Source organism: Cajanus cajan, chromosome 9 (genome assembly GCF_000230855.2).
Source record: "Cajanus cajan strain Asha chromosome 9, NIPB_CcT2T_4, whole genome shotgun sequence".
Taxonomy (NCBI): domain Eukaryota; kingdom Viridiplantae; phylum Streptophyta; class Magnoliopsida; order Fabales; family Fabaceae; genus Cajanus; species Cajanus cajan.
Window position 1 is genome coordinate 23,498,752 of NC_138525.1, and position 27,930 is coordinate 23,526,681.

At 30.0% G+C, this 27,930-nt stretch overlaps 1 protein-coding gene across 1 annotated transcript; it reads left to right on the forward strand.

The window, feature by feature from the left end:
• The first annotated feature begins 18,276 nt into the window (after positions 1 to 18,276).
• On the forward strand, positions 18,277 to 19,395 carry LOC109815342 (uncharacterized). The gene is made up of 2 exons (XM_083064245.1): positions 18,277 to 18,692; positions 18,762 to 19,395. Exons 1-2 carry the CDS (start codon positions 18,277 to 18,279, stop codon positions 19,393 to 19,395), a joined length of 1,050 nt encoding a protein of 349 aa, XP_082920371.1.
• Positions 19,396 to 27,930: the final 8,535 nt, after the last annotated feature.

Below are 27,930 nucleotides of genomic sequence, written 5' to 3' on the forward strand. Positions count from 1 at the left end.
TAATTATTTTTATAAATATAAAACTTGAACGTAAGACCTTAAGATTTAAAAATTAAATATAACATCAATTAATTTAATATAGAAGCACGAAATATCTTAATCCTACTAATTTCAATAATATTCATTACTTACTAATGAATAAAATTAATTATTATTAGACATTTCAATGATCCATAATATTCTTAATTCAACATTTATTTATTTTAATTATTCAAAAAATAAAGTTGAATATATATATATATATATATATATATATATATATATATATATATATATATATATATATATATATATATATATATAATTAACACTTGACATGTGTGATGGTTAATAACTTATAATATTATTATTATTATTATTATTATTATTATTATTATTATTATTATTTTGTAAGACATATGCATGTTAATCACTTATATAGTTATATTGGTCAATAACCTCATATTTACAATTTAGATTCCAAAGACTTAGAATCTAAAATAACATTAATTGCTAACATTGGAACTTGGAGAATTCTATTTACATTCTCCTCTTTTCCTCTATGCATTCCCCCCCTCCCTCCACTTATTTATTTATTTATATGCATTACAACTAGTTTCTAGAATGTATTTTTATATTTTGAAAACTAATTTTCGTGTAAAAAAAGGTACGTAAAGAAAAGTAAGAGGTGCAATTAGAATGGGTTTTGAAACTTTACCAGTGGAACAACATATTGGGCTACAACTTAGTCAACGGAAGTTAGATTGACCTAACAAATTGGGGGGAAAAAAATTGGGATCAAATCAAAGTTTTAAAAAATCCCATTTTAACAGTCTGGTCATGACTCACGAAGTTGATAGTCGGGTCGTGACTCGTGACTCGTGAGAGGTGAAAATATAATTTTGGGCATAATTTTTCATTCCAAGTTTAAATTAGGCAAAATAGATTATCGATTATAAGTATAAAGGAAGACAACTTTTTTTTTTTAAGGTAGGATAAGAAATAATTCTAGTCTTGAGATTGTTTTGTTTTTTTGTTTTTTGTTTTTTATTTAAATTGTGATGATAATAAAAAAAATTCAAATTTCTTACTTTTTCATTCCCTAATTTTCTAGGCTTTCCCTATTGAAATTTTCCCTACTCTGGTGATAGTTATGGAAGTCTCGAGTTTTATAATCAAAGAATTCTTTAGATGAATGGTTTTTATTCTTGAAATTTCCTCTAATTAATTTGGTTTTGAATTTTAATTAAATTCACTTTTTTTAACATTCGTCTAAAATTGAATGATAAGTGGTTTGTTATTCTGTATGATTTAATTTGATTTTTATTTGGATGAGAATGTGATTAATGTTGGTTGATTTATCTCAATTCATCATTAAAAGATTTGACATTAAAGATATTTAATAAAATTCCTTAGTTCATCTTCTAAACAAACTTATATTTAAACATCAATTGTGTGGTTGCAAATTTATGTGTCATTTGCTAGTTAAATTTTAGGTGATTTTCTTGTAATGAATTGGAATTCATTGTAGATATTTTAAGTTGATAAAGGATAACCATTCAATGAAGTTTGATACATAATTAGAGATAATTTGTGGTCTATGATAGATCTAGCACAAATTCAAGTTGATCTGTTGAGTTGATTCATGTATTAATTGAATTTTTCTACTTCTTGATTGACATTTTAATTTTAAAAACTAGAAATCCCTTTTTAAACTCTCTTTATTTGATTGAACTTCACTAAAGATTCTTGGAAAATAATTTGGATTATTTCTTATATTTGTAACCATTTTTAAAAATATTTGAACTAACATCAATACTCATCGAAAGCAAAATTAGTAATGATGTAAGAGAATTTATAATTGTTTTGTATATAAAACATCATGGTCTAAGGGATACTATTTTACTAAAAGACATTAGATTTTTCATTATATGACTAAAACATTAATCTTCAATCAAAATAACATAATATATATGTATTAAAACTCCAAAACGTTTTACAAAATTAACCTCTAAATAACATAATCATGCCACTCAAAATTATATGCTCATGTTGGTAATGAAAATCTTATTCAATCAAATAGGTTATCCTTTCTTACTATCAACCTAGCTAGTATGTTTTCTATTAGAATTGAAAATAAATCAAGTTGAATTTAATTTCAAAGTTAGTTCAAGAAGGTAATCATTATAAGGAATACTTTGACCATTTACTTGAGTAATGTGAAAATTTAATACACTCCATCAAACTCTGGATTAGACATTTAAAGTGTAAATTAGGATAAAATATTTTTTAGTTTATTTATCTTTTGAATAAAGTAGACTATGTTTCTATATTAGAAAAGCAAATGAATTTGACCTAACTTAATATGTAAAATAACTCAAGGAAAAAGATTGTCAAAACATTATAAGAACTCAATATGTTCTTACATTTAGTCAATATGATAAGTACCTGAATACAATTTTTTTTTTTTTGTGGTACATCATTCAACATTATTCAACCAATACTAGTCTTAGACCTTGTACCAATTTTAAGATTCCTTAATATATAATTTCCTAAACCTATATATTTAAAATATATATTGTACTTCTTCCATTATAAACAATTTATTTATCAAATCCATCGTTTAGCGTGCTAAAATATGTTTGAAATTTAATTAATAATGTACATAATTTATGCAAGAAAGTCCCCTCTTCTTCACTACACTAAAATAATCTTTTACAATATTTATGATCAAGATAGTTTGATCATCTATCAAACTCCCCACAAAAGACATTAAAAGCTGTTTGTTTTAATTTAAACCCAATTATTATTATTATTATTATAATTTTAATAGATAAGAAATATGTTAGTTAATCTTAATCATCGAATATAATTAAAATTTGTGTCCAAATTAATCTCAATCACAAATTTTATATTAGAAAATATAAAATGATTACAAGTTCTTAATCCATGCTTTAATTTTTGCCACCTATCAACCTTATCTTGTACATAATAATTTGTTTATTTTACATATAGGATTAAATAAATAAAAAATTAATGTTACATATAAGTATCAAAACTTAATTTTACAAACAAGTTACTATGAAAAAGATACATCTCAAAATTTTATGAGAATATATAATTTTATATACAATAACTCTCACCATACATACAAGCTCACATTTCCACATCACTAAACTTCGTAACCTTAATTTTTCCTTCCTTTTCCGGTGAAGATTTTGGATTTCTAGAAACAATTATACCCTTTTTTTAAAAGCATAAATAATGATGCTGATGTTAAAGCTAATAATGATAAGGTACTCCATGCATGGAGCTTTATTATTAATTAATATTAGACATGGAGAAAATTTGTAATTGTGCAATGTTTTTTCATCTGACCTAATCAATCTCTCAATTGCTTTCTCAGTTGTTAATCATTACTTTGAAGAAATACAATTATCATTGGGATTTGACCCTAGCTAGGTAGAAAAGTTTCGGGTGGAGGAAACATTTGTAATCAAGCATAATTAAAATGCATAATAATTAATTGATATGGTTTCTATTTCAATGTGTAGTAGCATGTGAGAAAAGTTTCTGTTCTTTGTGACTTTAAAATTACGTACTAAACAAAGAAAAGCATTGTGAGTGTAACGTTATAACTCATGGAAATCTAACATGTATAACAATTTAAAGTTGATATGTGTTCCCACTTTCATTTTCTAATATATCAACGTTGATATCAAGGTATGTGATTGAATGATATGATTGTTCATTTTCATTGCTTTGAAGCCTGTACTTGTTGTTGGACATTGATAGTGTGGACTTCAAAACTATTGCTTAAACAGAAATATTCCATTTGTCTAAAAGAAAATACAGAAAATTTCGAAGTTTTTCCTTCTTTTTTTTTTTTTTAAATTATTATTATTATTATTTTTACATAATGTTGTTGGTAGTCTAGATTAACTAATTTGGGCCTCATATGGTTGGTTTCAGCCCAAGGGGGAGATAAATTCATTCCCACGCCAATGGCCAGTGACTACAAAAAATGAGAAGAAGAAAAAATAAATATGACTTGGAATTAAGAAAAAGACAAAAATAATATGTTATCAAAATTATATTTCCACCTTATAGTAATTCGAGTAATAAAAGTCAACATTAAAAAGAATAACTCAGTTGGTCGAATACTATGCTTGATTTATCGTAAGGTCCTATGTCTTTATACTGAATTAGATTCTTGTAGATTAAAAAAAAAAAAAAAAGTCAAACATTAAATATTAGCATGCATTAGTGAGATAAAATTTAATTTAATAAAAAAATAATATCAAAATTAAAAAAGTACTCATTTTATCTCATTCACATTATTCAAACGAGATTTTCTCACGTAGATGAAACATGCGGTTTATGGAAACAAAAATAAAAAAAACTTAGTATTAAAGTTTTGATTATGAAAACTTATTATCTTATGTGTGATTTTTTTTTGTTATACACTTTTACCTTGATTTTTATTTTTTATTTGTTTTTGGGGATAATCCTTTGATGTTTACATAGAATGCATTTGGAAAGGGTTGGTATTCTCTTGTTCTTTTTATATTATTATTATTATTATTATAACATTGACATGTGATGTGAGGTTAAATTTGTGGTCAAGTATAGGAGAGCTAGGTTGTAGGGGTAGATGGCATTCAGAATTAGGTCACCCTCTTGGTGTTACAGGTTGGGAGAAGGGGAAACAGGACATTGTTACCTAAATGGACATAAGGACAGTGACCCTATAAAATATTGCTACTTTGCCAAACACTTTAAAATCATTTAATGCCCAATTGGCCCTAGCTCTCTGCATAATATAAAGGATTCAAACGGTTTCCATAACCATCAATTTGTTCCTTTTCTGGTCCCTAGTTGCTTTTATATAAATTAATGGACAAGTTTCAAGACTAAAGTTTTTTATTCATGAAAATTTAAGTGAGTTAACAAGCTTTAAGACTAGTGTAAAGTTCCTCTTGTTTTAACTTAATACTGCTTGCTTTTTCTAAGATGAAATGAACTACAATATTATTATTATATAATTAAACTTTACTTTAGCCACTTGGCTCCATTTCATACACCCTAGGTGTTCTTCCTTTCATGTTTTTTCAACATTGACCAGATTCATTCACACGGATGCTATTGATAGTCAAGAATCACACTGTTTTTGTCGTATGAAAGATCGAAAGGCCATAATAGTTTAAACAAACTCCTTACGTATTTTCTTATTCACATACACAAATATGTCCATGAATACCTGAATAGTCGTCAAAGAATCATATATTTTTGTCATTAATTTTCTCTAGAAAACAAAAACAATACTATGCCAATATTCTTTCCTTGTCTTAGTAAACAAACAAGCCCCCCTATGCAAAATTGACTCGCCAGTGTCCTTTCATGGCTTTGAATTGTCAAATTCATGGTTTTTTTTTATTTTGTAAAATGCTGCCATACCCTTTGTTTGATTATTAATGTTAATTTATTTTTTTTTACAAATCACATATATCATTTACTAAATATAACCATATTTGAATCGAATATAATTATTGGGTAACACTCTCATTAAGAGTACTTAAAACAATTATATACATAAATTCAAACTCAAGATCACTGATTAAGTTGAAATAATTTTGTATCAAATTTTTTTTATACACGATGTAAATATTTTACAACACTTGCTGCCATATAATAATGTTTATGTATTTGGTTGATTCTTTCTGACTTGTGAGTTTCCTTAATCAAGAAACCAACAACCTACCAAAGCAAACAATAGTAACCAAAAATGCACATGAAATTGGTGTGACAATATATGAAATTGCACATAGAACAATAGAGCCAAAAATGAGCATATAGTAACGAAAACAGTTAAAAGTAAAATTTAAAGGAAGAAAATAAAAGAGAGAAGCATGAAGCATGAAGCATAGCATGCTTGGTCCTATATATTATATGATTAAAAATGTGTGCATTTGGGTGATGCTTTGTTTTTCCTGATCTATCATATCACCCACGTTGCCTTGGTGGGGGCACATGGTCCCTCTTACTTATTCTGGTTGCTGTTACTGTTCCAACTTATATGTACCAATTCACCTCAAATGTGCCATGCTTTCTCACGCGCCTTCTATTGGAGCGTGTCTTCACAATTCCTTGTGGTTGTGTGGGGGTAGGTCTATGATATCAAAGGAAGGGAGAGAAGCATATAAATGTAATGAGAGGAAATGAGAGGGAGGTGAAAGGATTTCAAATTAGAAATAGAAATTTTGTTTGGTTGATAGAAGTGGAATGAATAGATTTTAATGGAAAAAAAAGAAGAGGTAATTATTTTTTGATTGATTTATAACAAGAAGAGATAAAAGAGATTTTAAAAATTAATTTATCTTTTTATTTTATAATTTTGAATTTAAGAATACAAGAAAGAAGATTTAGACATTCTCTAATATATTTGAGGGGAACTATAATTAAATAAGAAAGAGTTTTGTTCCTTTTTATTTCTCTTTTCTCTTTTCTTTCTAATAATTAGATTAAACAAGAAAAATTTATAAGAATCTATTACTTTTCCCTTCACTTCTCTCCAACCACACACTATAAATTGGAGGTATGAGGTCACGAATTATACATTCAAACACTTCTTAGAATTTCGATAAACACACACAAGAAAATACTTATCTTAACCCATAAATTTATTAGATATTGTCATATTAATTCTTAAAATTAAGAAATGGTCAAAATTAGAGTCTTTAAAAATATAAATTAACAATTATATTAATCCAAAACTCAAAAAATTGCATGGTTAAATTAATAATATATATATAATGATAAAAATAAAAATAAATAATTAAATTTAAAAATTATTTGATAATTTCTTAGTTTTAGAGATTAATATGATATCTTGTTTAACTAAAATGAGTATTCTATAATATAGACACTTAATTATTTGCTTAAAAAGTTGTTTTTATTAACTTAGACGCTTGAGATGAGATATTTATAGAGTAAATGCATAGACACTCGATGTAAAGTAAATATTCCGTGAACAATGACCAGTTTCTGAATAAAAAAAACAATGGGCCAGTTTGTTTAAATAAAATAAAAAACTGATTTTAAGTATTTTTTTAAGAAGTAGATCCGGAATTGTATCCTGAAAAAAATAGGAAATTGTTTTTTTTTCTTTTAAAAAATAGTTTAAAGTTTAGAATTAAAAAATTACTTACTTTATTGAAAATATACATTTTTTAAGAAAAGAAACCTAAAATAAGCTCAATATTTATTACATTTACATTTTTTCTCTTCTATTTCTTGTCTTATTATTTTTTTTTGCATAAAGAGATATTAATTCATGCTAAGTCAAAAAATGATATTAGATCCTTCATGTTTTATAAGTTTTAATAATAATAAACATTATCTTTTAGTAAGAAAATATTTTGTATAAGTTAGTGTTTCAGACTTTGTAAGACGAAGTAGTATCTGTAAGAAACATATAAACTATTCTTAACGATCATTATTTATTGTGATTGATGTTTTTAAATTTTTAAATAAATGTTTTATACCTTAATAGATCGAAAGAAGTTGTTTTGGAACTCACATTCTATTAAAAGTGTATAAAAGCATGTAGAGTATCAGAACAAAGGACAAAGATATTGGATTTTACGAAAAAGGCTTTGAAAAAAGGATTGCATCCTAGTTGTACACTGACTTTGCTTCCTATTGTTCCCGCTTTACTACTCTAATCTTATAAGTAACTTAATTTATCAAAAAGATGAGGAGTATGTTTAGGCAAAAGACATTAATTGAAACATTTAATACACCAATAAATAATTCTCCTCTCTCTAGATTAGACGAATGATTATAACGAAATAGTTCTATGAATTAGACTTAAGAAATTATGACCGTCATCTCTCTCAAAGCCACTATATAAGAAGTTTTGGAACTCAAGAGAAGATAGAAAATAGAAGTGTAAATATAGAAAAATTTTGAGATACAATACACATATCTTAGAATATCTTCTTCAAGAGTCCATTTTGTACTTAAACGATTTGTTGTAATCACGTCTAAAAGAGACGACAACTGTAACCTTGTAATACCTTCATAACCATGGTTATAAGCTAGAGTCTAGGGAGACTTGACTGTAAAAGGATATTTTGGATTGAGCTTAGAGAAATTTGTTTGTAAAAGAATATTTGAGTATTGTTTGAAAAGATTAGTCAAAGATCACTTGTTTGAGTCATAAATGACTTGGTAAAAGAATACTTGTAAATTTGCTAAAAGTTAGTGAAATTCAATCTGGTTAAATTTAAGAATTAAATGTAGTCTTAGTGGTTAAGTTGAACTAGTATAAAATTTTTTGTATTTATTAATTATTCTTACCAACTCTTCTTCAGTTGTAGATACTACACTATTCAACACCGTTTTAGTTTCTATCTTTTCTCTACAATTCATTTCTATCAAATCGATCCTCATAAAGAGTACAGTGTTGATCTTTTTCTTTATTTGAGTGTAAATAACAATCGGGTGTCTAAGGAGTTTTTTTCTTCTTCAATTCTAAACTTAAAGTGTCAATTTTTATATAAGCGAGTCCTTTAAAGACACTAATTAAGATTACAAGAAAATTTATAATTTTTTCAAATATTTAATAAATTCAGTTTAAAATACATTGTAAATATTAAAATAAAAACGATGTATTGTAGCATGTTTCGGTAGGGCTCATTACATAAGAAGGTTAATACACAAGAAAAAACACTTGGTGATCATCAATTTAGAAATTTAGTTATGTTGTTTATATTTAATTAATATAGTGATGCCTGTTCTATATTTTTTTACATTAGCTACATCTACATGAGAATATGAGTGTTGTGTACGTGTTGAAAGAGAAAAGTTTGGTAACACCAAACTCTATTCAACACTTCAAAGGAAAAAAAAAATACAAATATTATAAGTGGTGTAATATAATAGAAAGAGAAAAATAATAGTTGTCCAAAGAATACGATAAGTGTTCATATAAATTTTTTTATAAACACTTTTAAGACAAGAAAATATGAAGAAAAAAATGAAATAAATTTTTACAAAAATCAAAATTAACTTATACATAAATTAACTCTAAAAAATTTTTATATATTTTTTTTAAAAATCTAATTTTTAACTTATAAAAAAAAAAAGATAATTTGAATTTATGAAAAACTTTATTTCATTTTTTTCCTTCTTATTTTCTCTTTTCTAGAAGTGCTTATGAAAGTTTTATACAAACAAACAATAAACCTGAATACGAATATTGTGTTTCATAGGAAGAGGGTATGGTATTAATACTTATGTTCTTGAGGTTCTTCACATGATAAAATTTGGATGATGAATTATCCATGCTAATTAATGCGTAGCACCCAAAAAAAGAAAAAGTTGGAGGTAGAGGTCAAGGGCTAGAAGATAGTAGAGTAGTGGTTAAGTGGTCCTGAAAGAAAACGATAGAGTGCTCTCATAAGTGCTTGTGTGGTCCTAGAGTTCAGGAAAGCCTATTTTGGAGGCAACTCAAAATTAAGAGACATTAATTGGTGGCAAGAGAACAAAGGAGCGTGTCTTGGTTTTCATCTTTCAACCTCTAACCCCAAAATAGAAACAAAAAAAAAAAACGTTTTTTTACCTCATGTATATATATCGATATCATTTATATAAATAAATAAATAGTAATAATTGGTGAGATAGGTTAACTCTATAAATAAATTTTAACAAAATTCCATATTTTGATAGGTTAATTTTAACCTTTATGTTAGGAAATATATTGGGTTCACCTTAAATAAATAAATTTGGTCAACTAAAAAATATTTGTAGTATATTGTAGGGTCATTTTTATCTATCATGTTCTTTTTTCTCTATAAAAAATTGGAATTTAAAATTTTCAAAAATAATTAGGATATGTATTATTGCTTGAATCAAGTACTCCTCCTTTCTTTAAAAAAAATAAATAAATTGCCCCCCTTCGTTACAAAAGAAAAAAATAATAGTTTATTGACATGAAAAAAAAAATGCGACATATCATTATGACCCTCCAATTAATAAAAAAAGATAAATAAAATTCATTTTCTTTATCTCTATTTAAGTCATCAATATTTGTTTTGATGTGCAAGGCATATAAATAGGATATAAGATTGCTAACGCGGTATAATATATAGTTGAAATTAAGATAACTATATAATTTTAGCATATAATTAGGGATTCTTATATCTGTACATGTATTAAAAAAAATATCGGAAAAGACCAACCCTTCATATTAATTTATGATTCCCATGAATTCGTCTAAAATGATAAGACATATATATACATATGATCGAACTATGGAGCATATAGTGCATCTTCAATTAATACTTGGTCTTCTATTATAAGAACAACACATGCACGTCATATTTTTTACCCCACAAGGAGCCATATTCCCCTCTTCATAATTGCACCATACCGATAACATAGATACCATTTTGCTTTGATCTACACGATCATTTTCAACGACAAAGTGCACCTCAAAAAGCATATACACCGAAATGGGTGCAAAAACAAGTAGTATGTAATAATGTATGGTCTTTAAAACGAAAAATATGGATAGATCCAAAGACGGTCCAAGTTTGGATAAGGCAATCACATCCTTTGAGTGGGGGCACTTCCATTATCACGCGTAAACTTGAATTAGACACTTCCAAACTCCATTGTCAAATCCATAGGCACACACACTTTGTGGAAAATTAGGGTTCCTTTCAAACAGTGCGTAAAGTTTGTGATTACAACTATTTGTCTCTCTATAATATTGCCATCTATGGTCTCTATATGTCCAATCCCTTCACCCCATGATGTAGAAGTAGAAAAGGTTAAGGCATTTTTGTGATTGGCTCATAACTTGAAATTGGGTTTGGTCATGCTTCGAGTACATGCTATATTTTCAGCTTTGGTTAATTAGTCTTGATATATGACTTAGAGATAATGTTTTAATTTGACTCAAAGGGTATTTGATATAGCAAAATTACAAAAATAATTTTGGACTAGTATATGAGTGAATTATTGGCTCCACAACCAGGCGTTTGGATATAATATCTAATTGGAACATTTGGTCACAATCTATTTTGGAAATGGTCAAAAAGAATTTAGCAAGGAATTACTTATCACAAGCATTTAAATTGACCATTAATGTGTAAAAAATTCTTCAAAACATATATATTTCCAAAAGCGTAGTCATATCTAATGTTATTTATATATATTAATTATTAATTAATGTATTTTTATATACACAAAAAGATATTGTTCTAAATTCCTCTCTAAAGGATTTAGATCCATATTAAAGAGAAATTAGAAGTCAAAACATTGGTCAATACCATTAAATTTAGTAGTTGGTCCATAAAACTCAAACCAAAAAGATTGGTTAAAAATCTTGTATTTCTAACATCAACTTGTTAAACATTAAACAAACACACACAATAAAAATCATAAGAGTCACTTTTATTTAGATATATATGTCAAAAAGTCTTGCTTAACTTAGAAATCAACACCAATACCAATGCAAAAATTATACGTTACATCAAACCTTTACATTAGTTATTTTACAACTAATACAATAAGAAACACGATGGCAATTTTATAAATATTGTCAACCTTAATATATCAAATGTCATTCACCAAATGGTAAATATCACATTTTACATTGATTGTTGATTTAACTGATATTTAACATAAGGTTAACAACACCCAATGTAAAATTGTTTATAAGAATGCTCATGAGTTTTCTCTTTGCACTTTACTCCTTGTTAGGCTTTTTCTCTCTTTTGAACATATTCGATCTCTATTGAGCATCATTTGAGGTAGGGGTGGGGGAGAGAGGAAGGTGTAGATGGGGTGGCGGAGATGAGGTTCGTGGTTAGTGGGAAGAGGTCATGGGTGGCTGTGGAGTAAGGCAAGGGAAGCACATGCAAGGGACTACCGGGGGAGACAAAGGAATAGGGGAGAGGAGGTGTTGTAGAGATATACGTTGCTACAATGAATTTTCTTTCTATACTTCGAAAAATCAAATATATATTTTACGATGTCAACATCTACAATTACTGATGTAGAATGTCTTTTTTAACATGTGTAAAATGTTTCCTTTATACTAATTTGATAATTTATAAACACTTTTTTTTTTTTTTTAACCCACCAAAATATATTTTTAAAAATAAAACTGACACAATTCAATGAGCAGCAAGGTGAAAATACCTTGAATTTGACGACTTTAATGATGCATATATACGAGATAATATAAATAGGTCATAGAAAGTTCGAACATATTTTGTAACTTCTACACTCTTGATCTCTTCTAATTAAATACCAAGTGTTAGAATTCCGTATTCCTCCTAAGGTCTACCCTTTAGGATATATATATTATATACTCTCTAGTAAACTATCAATTCTCTGTAAAACATAGAATATCAATGAAATGAAACTCTTTTCTGTACAAGAAAAATGAGTTTTGATATCACTTATTAAATATTTAAAAATAATTTAAATATGAAATAAAATAAAATAATTTATAGCTCCTCAATGAATTAAAGGGTACACTACATGCTTCAAAAAAAAAAAAAAAAAACTTTAAGACATTACTTTAGGGCACTGCTAGCAGATCCGATTTAAATGCCTGTGTATGAAATATTTTTGTTGAAGAGCCTTTAATAATGCAGAAGCAGAATATTGATAGTTGTCAAAAGTGGAGTCCACACACAACACAAGGGTTTGGGTAAAAAGAATGAGAATTCGAGATTGATCCCTACCTAATTCCTACATTGGACCCTTTCAACAAAAGAAAACATTGCATGCCCCACATCCACGAAATTAGGCAACTACTTTTGGCATAGCACGTACTTTGGTGGTGTGAAAACTAGAATGAATGAATAATCGCTCATTTTAGTTTTTGAATTTTTAAAATTATTATATTATTTTTTGAAATTTAAAAATGTTAAATAAATTTAAAAAAATATATCAAATAAATATTAAATATGACTTTAATTTAATTATTCACTAACATTTTAGTCCTTATACACATGCTAATAATATTATTTAATTAAGTCACTCGATTATAAATTAATCATGATTGTATGTGATTATTGTTGGTACGAAGGATTTTTACACAAAGTAAAAATTTAATGTAAGATTTCTTCTTAAATAGATTGTACCCACAATATATGAGTGCATAATGTTTTATTTATTTGACACTAATTTATCAATATAATTTTGGAATAACATGAGTGTATATTTACACTTTTAAAAACTTATTTTAGAAACTAATATGACAATATTTTTTAATTCCAAAAACTAATTAATGTACCTTTTGATATATATATATATATATATATATATATATATATATATATATATATATATATATATATATAAATATTGAATCAAACTCTTATATTTTAATATCGAAGACAATTTTATTTAAGATTAAGTCAATATTAAATGTTAAATATTGTTCACATGATACTTTCAAGTAAAATGTCACTTAATTAGACGAATGATACATATATGGATGAAATATGGCACGATGATATGTCATGGAAATACTAATAAGTTGTTAAAATATAGAATATGAAAATTGAACTTTTACACAGTCTAATAACATTTAACTATTAAACAATAAATTTATTTAATATATAAAAAAATCTATAATATATATTGACTCGAAACTAAAATTATACGTAAATTATTACTACTAATATAAAAAAAAATATATTATATATATTAGTTGTATTACTACCAAAAAAAATTACACGTAATGTATTAATAAAATATATTATATAAGTATTGAATATCTAAGTTGTATATTTTAGTTAATAAAATTTATATTACGACATGTATTTTCAATTTTATCAGTGTCGTGTTTGAATTAATTAAATAATTAAATCTTAAAGTGGTTAAATAAAAATATATCTAAGTGTTTTTAATTTATATAAGTGTTTGTCATTATATATATTTAAATATAATAATTTATTGAATTTTAAGTACTTATAATATAAGTTTTTATTATATGAGAATATTAAATAAAATTTTAATTAAATTATTACGTTTAAATATACATGTTGGTAAATATTTATATAATTTTAAAATATTTAAATATATTATTATTTAAGTATTTATAAGATGTCTCATTTTAAAAATTAAAAAATTATAAAATAATATTAATTAAAAATATAATAAAAATTTAAAAGTAACTAAATATTTTTAAAAAAATGACATTATGTATCAAATACTATTAAAAATAATAATAATAAATATATTATTAGTCAATATTCACTTGATTTTAGTTTATAAAAAAATTGATATTTCATTTCTTTAATTCAAATTAACATATAAAATATTTGTATGGTTATCTATTAATTTAAATTGATGAAACAAAGTTTCAAATAATTTTTAATTTTTTTTTAAATTTAAAAACTTAATTTATCCATTAAATTTTTTTAATTTAACGGTTGAATCATTAAAATTTAACATAGAAAATGAGTTTTTTTTTAACAGCAAATAAAATATATATTATATTGGTACACAGGGTACCATGACCTATATACAAAATTATATGACTATTAGAATTGGTATAATCCACCAACTGCATATTCCCCACATTAGATTACCAATACCCATATTACCCCAGTTGATATACGACCCTATGACCCTGTATTGAATGTTTTTCCAACGATTTCATGACAGTATTGTCATTTCATGCTTCATGGCAACAGGTTGTGACACTTCCTTGAGATTGCAAGCCCCAATCAGTACCCTGATAAACAAATACACGGACCAGGGTTGCAACACCACTGGGTGAAAGTGAAGCCAAATGATTTTTTGAGAGATGACAACAACCTCCAGCTGCACATCAAAATATCCCTCATTATATCATCATGATTGAAAGTCCCTCCTTGAAATATGCATTTGTTTCTATGCCTCCATAAAGTCTAGGTTGTGGCCATCCACAATATGTACCACTTTTCCACCTTATCTCGTGAGTGTAACATTCCAGGTAGAAAACTCAAATGCTGAATAACCTGCATAGAAAGTGGTGAAGGACAATTAATCCAAGAGAGGCATTGCTTCCATACATTATCACTAAGAGGGCATGTGTAGAAAATGTGAGATACTATTTTCGCATCAGACTTGCAAAACGAGCATAGAGTTTGTTGGGGCTCAAGTGTGATGTTTCTTCTAACTAGATTGCCAACGATTGGGATACCAGAGTTAACCAATCTCCACATGAAATAATGAACCTTCGGTGGAGCAGGGATAGACCAAAAGAAGTATGGAGCATTAGTTTCACCCACCAACAATGAGCTAGCATATATAGTTGTATAGGCTAATTTGATTGAGAACATGCCAGAAGGTTCGCATTCCCAACTCCATGAGTCCACCCGATCTCTTTGAAAGTCAGTATTCTCAATCGGTTGAAGTAGCTAATGCTCTTGTGAGACCTCCCACTCGAATCTGTTCCTTCTCCACCTCAACTGCCATTCCCATCTACCATCCACGCACCCACCCATTTCAGATATCGATTCCTACAGCTGCATAGAGTTGGTGAATAACCTTGGAAATGTGACTGCAAAGCTAACGAGTCTGGCCCAGTTGTCGAGCCAGAATCTCACCTTATCCCCCACCCCTATTTTCCATTTGACAACTTTGTCAAACCAACTTTCGACTTCCACACCACCACATACTGAAATAAGGTCCCTCCACCAAATAGAATCCTTGCTTGTTGCTGATTGTGCACACATATTGTACCCGCCACCATACCTAAACTATAACAACGTGCTCCATCCTGAATTATGCTGATGTAAAATGTTCCACCTCCATTTTGCTAGTAATGCCTTGTTGAAATTATCAATGTCTTTCACGCCCAACCCACCATTATTTTTAGGAAGGGTCACCCTATCTCACTTTATCCAACAAATCTTCCGTTGCTCATTCTTAGACCCCCAGAAGAACCGTCTTTGCATAAAGGTTATCACTCTATTAATCACCCTTGGAACCTTAAAAAAGGACATGTAGTATAGGGGGAGCGAGGTTAAGACAGAGTTTATAAGACACACCATTCTGGCCATGGATAATACTCTACACTTCCATGATGATAATTTCTTCCTTATTTTATCAACAACAGGTGCCCAAGTCTCTTTTTTCCTTGGGTTAGCACCAATCAGAATGCCTAAGTAGGAAAACAATATAGGAAGAAATATGCAATTTAACAAATTAGTGTAGTTGATGACAAATGACCGCTCAATACCAATTGCACCAAACTTGCTCTTAACAAAGTTAACCTTCAGCCCAAAAGACTAGCTCAAAAATCTAAGAATACTTTTTATGGCGACCACATTCTCCAAACTTGCCTCACCAAAAAATATAGTATCATCAACGTACTGAGCAATACTAACAAAGACATGTTGGGTGCCCACCTTCACATCAGAGAACCTATTACTTCATTCCGTTTCCCTCATCATCCCTAACAACCCTTCTGCAACCCTTCTGCAGCCACAATGAAAAGAAAAAGGGCCAATGGATCACCTTGCCTCAATCCTCTCTTAGGTGAGAATTCTTCCGATGGGCTACCATTGACCAAAACGGATACCCTAGATGTTATTAAACACTGTTCAATCCACTTCACCTATTTACCACTGAATCCCAATCTATGTAACATGTCTAGTAGATACTTCGAACATATAGAATCATATGCCTTCTTATAGTCCACTTTGAAGATGATTGTTGGCTTCTTCAATCTCTTTGCCTCATTGATGACTTTGTTCGCTATCACCACACTATGCAACATATTCCTACCATCCAAAAAGGTGTTTTGTCTGTTGTTAATAACATATGGAAGCACTTTTTTCAACCTGTTATCCAATATTTTGGACAATATCTTATACATGCAACCAACCAAGGAAATAGGTCTATAGTCATTGAGGCCTTGAGGAACTTTTTTCTTAGGGATTAAAGTTATGACCATTGAGTTTGATCCCCTCGATTATTTCCTGTTACCATGAAATTCCCTAATGAAGTGACATATATCACCACTCAATGTATCCCAAAATGCCTTTATAAACTTGAAATTAATTCCATCGGGCCCTGGACACTTAGAGCTGCCACACTCCCATACTGCATAATGTATCTCAAGATCAGAAAATTGAGTTGTAAGCATATCATCATGCCCCTGTATAATTGTTTGGAACTGTGTACCATCCAACGTAGGCCTATCCACACATTGCTCCTCAAACCTATGCTGAAATAACTCCTTAACATGTTTTTTTATCCTCCTAGGTTCTTCAGACCATGCCCCATCAATAAATAGACCTTTCAAGGCATTCTTTCTCCTTCTCCAATTAACCATAAAATGGAAGAATTTTGTGCTTAGGTCCCCTTCTTTTAGCCAAGATACCCTAGCTTTTTGGGCCATGATAGATTCATTCCTCACTAGTACCTTCCAAAATTCATTCTGTAAATCCGATCTATTCTTACACTCTTCTTCAGTCAATCCATATTCCTCATCCTTTTTATCAAGCTTGTTCAAGTTAGTGATTATCCGCTGTTGAACTACTTGCGAATTTAGGAAGATATCAGAGCAACTCTAATGGGAGTTGCTTGGCTCATCAAGCAACTCCAACATGAGTTTCTTACCATTGGAGAAGGCTGAGGTGGCAGCAAGAGTCTCTTGCAGAGGAGAGAGGGTTGCTTCACTAAGCAACGATTGCTTACTTTTGTAAACTGAAGGAGGCGCGACGGAGGACGGCGGAGGCGCGCCGTTGGACGGCGACAGCGCGCCGGTGGACGGTGGCAGCGCGCCGGTGGACAGCGGAGGTGGACGTTCTGCTGCAGATGGACAACGGAGGTGGACATTCTGCCGCCGGTGGAAAGCGGAGGCGCGCTGGTGGACAGCGGAGGCGCGCCGGTGAACGTTCTGGCTGGACCTGCGCGCGGCAGCGGCAGCTGCGGTGGTAGATGGTGTTTGAAGGTGGAGTTGGAAGAAAAGGAAAGGGGGAGAAAAAATGAAAAAACCCTTTACGAAGAGAAGAAGAAGAAAACGAGCGTTTAAAAAAATAAGAAATAAGAATTAAAAATTTAAAAATTTAAAAATTTAAAAAATAAAAAAATAAAATATAAAATAAAAAATACCTTGAAAGTTCCGTTGAAGACTTGAAGTAGCCGTTGGCATTTTTTTTTTTTTAAAAAAAAGAAAAAAAATCATTATAAATAGGCATCAACTCAATTAAAAAATTTGGACCTCTTTAACTCTCTTCTACTTCTTTTATCTTGTTTGTTTTGCTCTCAAAAATGGATCCTCAATACAATCATCAAAATTTTTTAAATTCTTTCCAAAACCAACCACCACCGACGAGTGCAAATTCTCAAATTCCTCCGCAATATGTTATGTATCCACCATCTTATTTTAGTGAAAATTCTCAAAATCCACCACCTTATTGGTCAACACCACAATATTATATGTTTCCAACACATCCACCTAGTGGTGATAATTCTCAAGGACCACAATTTTTTAGTCAACCACCACCTCTCACCAACCCAAATGCATGTTATAGGCCTTCTCCTGTACACAATATTGACACTCCTAATAGTGAACCTCAATCACCAATTGGTCTCGATGGAATTCAACTAGATGGAAGTGCAGAGAATTCGTCAACAAAAAAAAATTGTGTTCCATTCACAGTTGAAGAAGATATTATTCTCGTGAGGTCATGGGTCAATACGTTGAAGGATCAAATCATAGGAGTTGATCAAACGTTACGATAATATTGGTCAAGAATCACAGAAGCATACAACAACGATGAAGACCGTGGCGAGTTCAGAGAGAGAGAATCGACTCAACTAAAAGCACGTTGGAATCGAATTCATCCTGCAGTTCAAAAATTTATTGGTTGCTACAAACAAGCAATTAGTCAAAAGAAAAACGGGAGTTCGGAGAAAGATGTCATGGCATTCGCACATAAGATTTACACTCAAGATACAGGTAAAATATTTGATATGGAGCATGCATGGGTCATTTTGAGAGATGAACCTAAATGGCAATTTGATTTCGTGCAACACAATTCAAAAAGAGGGAAGGTAACGTCTACATGTGGTTACTCTTCGTCTTCCAACATAGAGACACCCATTGAACTTGATGAATATGAGATACCAACGCCAACATCCCGTCTGATAGGACAAAAGGCAGCCAAAAGGAAGGCCAAAGGAAAAGAAACTTCCAATACTAATGTTGTTGATTTTTCTGGCATAGAAAATGCAATAAAGGAGAAAAATGCCTATGCATCAAGACTAATTGAGTTGAAGGAGGCACAAGAAAGACGTTTGGCATATGAAACCATAATGAAGGATACTTCCAACATGAATGAGACTCAACATGAAGCTCATGAAAAGTATTGTAATTATCTTAAATAACAATATGGGTTTTAATTTCTTTTAGGGTTTAGGGAAGTATTTGAGTTTTAATTTATTTTATTATTGTAATTCAAATTTTGTTGTTATGAAACTAGTTGTTGTAAAACTAGCCGTTGTAAAACTATTTATATGTAGACTTTGTCATCTAATCCTACTCATTCTCACATCTTCTCTCACACAAAATCCTCATCTATTCTTCTTCGATTTTTATATTGATACGTGATGGATCGAAACAACAATTTAGATGATCCAAACATCAATTTAGATGATCTTTTGGATCAATTCATAGATGAGGAACTACACGACAACAACGATGAATAATTGATCTAGTTGATGATACAAACCTATCAACAACAACTTCCCAACACCACAAGGTCAAACCAAACAAGGAGGGTAGTTCATCGAAATCGTGAGGAAGGTCATGAACGATTGTTCAATGACTATTTCTCTAAAAATTCAGTATACACAGAAACTCAATTTCGAAGACGGTTTCGCATGCGACGACATGTGTTTCTCCGAGTTGTAGATGCCATAAGCAATCATGATGAGTACTTTCGAATGAGGCTCGATGTAACACGTAGAAGGGGCCTATCACTGTTGCAAAAGTGCACAGCTGCTCTTCGTATGTTGGCTTATGGAACACCTTCTAACTTTGTGGACGAGTATATTAGAATTGGTGAAACCACTGCAGTGAAATGCTTACAAAGATTCGTGAAAGGAATTTGTGAAATATTTAGGGGTGAGTATCTGAGACGCCCTAATAACGAAGACATTTAACGACTACTACGGATCGGAGAGGCACGTGGGTTTCCTGGAATGCTCGGTTCAATTGACTGTATGCATTGGGAATGGAAGAATTGTCCAGTTGCGTGGAAAGGTCAATTTTGTCGAGGTGATCATGCCAACCCAACAATCATTCTTGAAGCTGTTGCATCACAAGACTTGTGGATTTGGCACGTATTTTTTGGAACTGGAGGTTCGAATAATGATATTACTGTGTTAAATGCATCTAATGTATTTAACGAAATTCTTTTAGGAACTGCTCCGACAGTGCAATACACCGTGAATAGAACCCAATATAATATGGGTTACTATCTAGCAGATGGAATATATCCAGACTTTGCTACATTTGTCAAGACCATCTCCATGCCACAGGGGAAAAAAAGGAAATTATTTGCCCAACGACAAGAATCAACGAGAAAGGATGTAAAACGTGCATTTGAAGTGCTTCAATCTCAATTCGCAATCATACGAGGTCCGACACGTTTTTGGGATGCCGCAATAATGAAAAATATAATTTATGCATGTATCATATTGCATAACATGATTGTCGAGGACGAGCGAGACACCTATCAAAATTATATTGATTATGATGGTGTAGATGATGACATGTCAAGATCTGAAATATCTATAGGTGCTCATCCCAATTTTAGAACAACATACCTTCATAGGAGAGCAGACGTTCATGACAAACGAATACACCGCCAACTTCAAGCAGATCTTATTGAACATATTTGGGAATGTTTCGAAAATAATAATGATGAAAATTAATTTCGTATAATGTTTATGTATTTATTATTGCTTTATTTTATTTTTAATATCTATTTATTGTGTATTTTTTATCATAATTTATTTTCTTTTATTGTAGTGCAATTGTCCTTTTTAATAAAAATTTTAATTTGGTTCATAAATGATTTGAAAAAAAATTCTAAAAGTTGAATTTCTTAAAGTTTCTTACCGTTGGAATAAATTTCTGTTTGAGTTGCTTAATGCTGACATGGCACACTAGGGACCACTTTTTTCAGTTTCCAATGCATGAAGCAACTCAAATGAGTTGCTTCCATTGGAGATGCCCTTAGAACTCCACTCCTTCAAGCATCCTTTAAGTATCCACAGGACTAAAATTCTCATTGTTTGTGCTAACTCTTTTTGATGAATACCTGATATTATTAAAGTCTCCAACTAGACACCATAGCCCAACATTACTGTTTGCCTTCTTTTCAATCAAATCCTCCCATACCGCATTCTTCTAAGCCCGATTACATGGTGCGTACACATTGATAATAACTACCCTCTCTCCATTTTCTTTCCATACTCCATCAAGACCTAAGTATGCAAACCCTCTAAAATGAGATATCAACTCGAACTTGTCCTTTTTCCATATGCTTAATAAGCTGCCCCCCATGTTTATGGTTGGGGTTGACTTCCACTCACAGTCCATTCCACCCCACATAGCATGGCAAACCCAATTGGAGATATCCTCTCTTTTAGTTTCTTGAACACACAACAAATCGATATCTTCGTCACCCACCAATTTCATAATGTATCTTCGTTTAATCTTTCCCCCTAAGCCCTTGACGTTGAATGTTAGCATCTTCATAGACCACCATCATTGATACCCATCTGAGCATTTTTAATTACCACTTCCTTTTCTTTTTTATCTCTTTTTTTCTAGCTCAATCAAATTGTCAAAAATGTGTTCCTCCACAGAGTTGTGAGTCACTCCTATGGCCTTTCCAAATTCCCAAATTCTCTTTGCCTCTGTCACCTCATTTTTTAGCCAAAAAGCTCTATTGCAATTTCTAATGTCTCCACCAGAGATTGAATTACTAGAGGAAAATGGAGGACACCTGGCCTGTTTTCTCCCAGCTGGTTTCATAAAATTCCCTTTCCCCTTGTTACGGGGAATATAAGAATGCCTTCTTCACTCCACTTCCTTCGATTGAGTATCACAGGCTCTGCTATGGGTTTTGACAACAATAGTACATGATGTGCGGGTACATTCCTTGCTCATGATCATCATGTCTTCATTGTCACCCGTTAGCATCTTTGCACCCACATTATTTGAACCCCTTAGCTTTGGGTACATTCTTTGGGCGTGTCCATCACTTTGGACTAGCGCACGTACCTCGAGTTGGGGCACACCTTTATCTTCATCAAGGCATTCTTGCTCTAGGTCCATCGTCTTTAGTTACTCCTCTGTCACATGAAAGCCCTTGATCATTGAAATGTCTGTACTATTGATTGGAGAGGAGCGTTGCACAAATGAGTTGTTTCCACGATCGAGATTGCATATGGGTGGCACATCAAGCCCGTGTAAGATGTGAAGTTCACAACCTAAGTCTACCACAAGAGAGTCTTTATTCAACCTATTTTCCTTATCATGGATTGGGCCATCAGTCAAATTAATGTGTTGGGCTGTTATGTTGCACCATCTCCACATGGCACATTAGGCCTTCCTTTAACATGCCCATTGTGTCACAAGTATCCAGCCCATTAAGGTTTTTATGAGCCCGATCCACCTTATCATCCTTACTCAATGTTGCCTCCCCTACCACTACAAGGTGACCATTACCTACATCCTATGTTCTCATTGCATTTAATGCTCCATTTTCCCCACCGACAGCTTTCTTCGACAAGTCCTTGTCATCCCCAATTCCAACCAGAGCTTCATAGTCCTTGTTCCATTCTGTAAAGCCAACATCCTATGAACCCACCGTCGACCCATTTAAGTTTTGTCGTATCGTTTTGCAAATATGACTCTCCTTTTCGACTTGTTTTCCATCAGCCGCCCTACTACGTGACAACATAGCCACGTCCATCGGACCATTGTGTATTGTTCAATATGTCATAATTCAAACCTTCTTAACTGTTACTGCTCCGATGTCCATCTCTACCTCCGTTTCCCTCCACTACATCACTTAAATCATCTCCGTATTCATCCATAGAAGATGAGGACATGTTTAAAGATTCATCATTATCATTAGAGGGTATTAAAGACGCCTGGTTACACCACATCCAATAGTTACATTGATTCACACCCACAACAACCTCTTCCATTAATCTTACCTATGTTGTGACTAGGGATGACAAATAAACCCATACCCGTGGGTAATACCCAAACCTATCCCGACTTTAACGGGAAATACCCAATTTGACCGGATACGGGTATGAGTACGGATAAAATCCGATATATTAAACCGAGTATGGGTATGGATACAGGTATATACTTACTCGCCTCGTACTCGTCCCCATCCCCATCCTCGGTTTAATACCCACCCCCAATATAATTGTGTTAAAGAATTGTAATATTTTATTATGTGTAATTATTTATTATAATGTGAAACATTTATAGTTGTTTAATTCTTAAGAATTCTCTTGATTAAAATATGAGATAGAAAAAAACCTAATTATAATTGTAATATAATAAAAAAAATTTAAAAATATTGTTTATTTTTTTGCAAAAAAAAAAATAGTTTTTGATCTCGCTATATGTATATATATTAAAAAAATAATAACAACACAGATAACTAGGGATGACAATGGGGCCCCATGGGGGCGGGTAATAGTAAACCCGGCCCGCTCCCGCCGGATGAAAATTGGCCCCATACCCATCCCATATCGCGCGGGTATCCATTAAACGAGTATCCATTAATTTCTTAAATACCCACGGATATCCATGAATATCCATGGATATTTATAAATCTTTTAAGAAATTAAAAAAAAAATTATATTATAAATAATTTTAAGTTTATATTTAATGTCATTAAAATATTAAAAATAAAAATTCAGTGTTAATTTTGAACTTATATGTAACATTAATTTTTTTGAAATAATAATAAAAATACAAGATAATTAATGACTTAAAATACATCAATTTCACAAGTAAGTTAAAGTCTCATCACAAAGTTACAATAATTCAATCTCATAATTTCAAATGAAAGTAAATAACTTAAAATACATAAATCTTATTGGTCCAATCAAATTACATCCAACATAATTATATAACATGCTTAACACATGTTAGTAACTTCATCAGCCTCACTTTTGTAAGAAAATAAGATGAGAGAGTATAGTTTTAGGATTATGTGGTACAAGGATAATTAGGATATTTAAGAAATATTATTAAACGGGTATCCGCGGGTATGGATATCATCATACCCGCCCCCGCCCCATTTATAAACGAGTAAAAGATTATCCGTCTCCATTATCTACGGGTACTCAATTAACCTATTCATTTATTATCCGTATCAAATTTTACCCGCAGTACTGCGGGTGCGAGTATTTTTGTCATCATTACATATAACCATGCAATTAATTGGAAGATGAAGAGCGGTCCCACTTAAAATTTAAAATAAGGCCGTGGTGCAAGGATAAACCTCATTAGATAGTGACATTTTGTTTTAATAAAAAAAATTAAATGAAATTCAATTACGTCTTGTGCGTTGGTGGAGCCCTACGAATGAGATTAACAATTGATGAACCCAATCCTTCAGACACGAAGACACGCTCATTATTGTTATTTTAAAATTTATTGGAATCATCAACCTAATCATAATCAATCACTTATTTACTTTAGACACATAGCAACGAATATTTTTTTTTATCATGTTTATCAAAACATTTAAATAAAATTATAACTAATACTTCATCCTTCCGTACCATAATCTTAATTAAGTTATTTTACATAGAATTATTTTCTAAAAATTATTATGAATGATGTAAATAAAAAAAAAGTAGTTATATAGTAATTAATTTAACCTCATTTAATGTTACGATCATTTCAAAAATACTCCTTAAAATACATATGATTTTTATTTTCAATAAATATCATTAAGAGCGGTTTAGAAAGTAAAATTTAGTTTTTATATAAAATAAAAAAATTAAATAAACTTAACAACTTTTTTTAATATGTATGAATTTAGATATTTGTGTTTATATATGAGTTTGGAAGGAGTATTTCATAAATTATTTAACTACTATAATTAAAAATAATATATTTATTGATAGTGAAATATTTTAGTAAAATTATACAAAAAATAATATATTTATTATTATCTTTAAATTGTAGTAATTATAAGAGATAAGTGTATACTTGTTGCAAACAAGTAGTCAATTTGATGAAATATATTTAGATTTCTTTTGTTAAGTTTTGTGGTTGAATCTTCTGGATGAAAAAAAAATACTCCATCTAGATCATAAATTTATGTTTAAGATTTTTACACATCTTTTAAGAATATTTAATACTAATATATATATATATATATATATATATATATATATATATATATATATATATTGAATTCAAAATATTCTTATTTAATATCTTTAACAAAAATTATGTTGAAGTACGTAAAACAATTCTTAAATAGGGGTATATGAAAAAAAATAATTAATATTACTTGAAATTATAAAATATCAACAAAAAAAACAATTGAAACAAAAGAGAAAACATAAAAAAGTTATGGTCGGAGGAAAATAGTTAAGAGTTGAAATTTCGTTAAAGTTAATTTTTTAATAAAGATTAATCATTAATAAAGTTGATAGATACTTTACATCAATAACATGATATCAAAAAAGTGTATAATTATTTTCACAAACATAATTTTTATTTGATAACAATGAAATTATTGTTTTAAATAGGTTAAAACCTTAATTTCGTCCCTTATATGTCTTTGACACTAATGACTTTGTTATTTTTTTTCCCTTAGATGTATGAGATGGCTAGCCTGCCTAAGATGCTTAAGATGGTTGGGTTTGCTGGATCGGGTGAGATGGTTGGACTTGTTGGATGGGCTAAGAGGGTTGGGTGGCCTGACAGAACCATGTGGAATCATGACCTACATGATCTAACTTCCCTTTATTCATAAACTTCCCCCATGATGGACAACTACCTCAAAATATACTCATCCATATCAAGTAACTCCTATAAAATCCAAAACGCACATATTTTAATATTAACCTATTGTAATGCATATTTGTAATTATAAAAAATAATTAGTTAAAAATTAATACAAACATAATTAATTAATAGAAACCGTTAAATATTCGTAACACATTCATAACATACATACATAACAACCAACACACCAATGGACCAACATAGTAAAAAAAGGAAGATTATTAGGCCAACATATGCAAATAAATTAGGATCAATGTATCACTGTATCAATGGGGCAACATATGCATGTATACGTGAGTCAACAATGTACAAGTCAGTGGGGGGCTAATATATGCACAACACACAACCATTTTTTTTTACTTTATTTAACTGACAAAGTGTATCATACATTCTTTGGGGCCACAAAATAACATCGAAAGTTCACACGGTAACCAAAACACACCACAAAATGTCAGGAATCCATTATTTGGGACCACACAAAAAGTAAAATCTATCTAGTAAACATCAAAATGTAACTCGTACCCCAGACCCACTCTCAACCCTAACCCCACACTCACCCCAATAAGACCCTTCAATCAAATGCAAACCCAAAAAACCCTAAACTCAACAATTACCATATTTGAACACGACCCAAACGCGACTTCTTTCTCTTCACATCAATCGTGAACGAATGTGGCTTCTTCTTCTTCCAAGACCTAACAACAACAACACTTCTCTCTCGTGATTTTGGGAAAGGAAGAAGTTAATCCATGTTGGAAATCCACATTGAAAATAACCTAAATAATCACAAAATTAATTATTTTTCACATGGATACTCCTAAACGACGTGTGAGAAATTTAGCCAAAAGGCAAACATTACAAGCATTTTTGATAGATGAGACTAAATTGAACCTAAAAATTAAAGTGGGACTAAATTAAAACTTTAAAATATTATAAGGAACCAAATTAGGATTTTAACCTTTTAAATACTATAAGCATTTGTTTGTAACATGTTATATCATGATGTTAATTTATTATATTTATATTAATATTTTAAATTATATTAATATAAAGTTAATTAAACGTCGTCATATGATTAAAATATATTTTAATTAATTTAATTACAATACATTGATAATATAAAAAAATTACTTTATATGATTTTAACCAATCATAAATTATATTAGAAAATGATTTTTTTTTCATACTAATTGAAAGTATTTTGTAAAGTTATTTGATAAATATAAAATGAAAAAATGAATTTTACATTAAGAGTAAGAGAATGATATGATAGAAAAAATAGTTTGTAAATTAAAAAAAATAAAAATACTTTAAGTAAATTAATAAAAATAATAAGTGAGAAAGAAGGAAAAAAAAACTAAAAATATATAAATTAAGTTACTTCAATTAATTTATAAGAACGAACTATAAACTCTTAAAATAAATTTCTATAAATTATCATACTAAACAAATTTATTTTTATTAAACGACTTTATAAATTGGTCAAAGAAATTTATAAATTATTTAAATATATTATCAAATATACTCATAATTTAAGAAAAATAGTCTATATATTAAAATATAAAAGATATTTATCTTATCTTTTAATAGTAAATTATCATATATAATAAATTTATTAAACTTTACAAAAATTACTTAAAAATCATATATATATATATATCCTAATTTTTTATTAATCGATAATATAAAATAAAATGTATAGTCATTAACATCAAACAATTTACTCAAGAAAAATACAAAATCACTTATTTCACCGACAATATAAATAAAATTACACCCACGTTTAATCCTAACTTGTCATTAGGGATGACAATGGGGCTCTATGGAGGCGGATAATAGTAAACTCGTCCCCG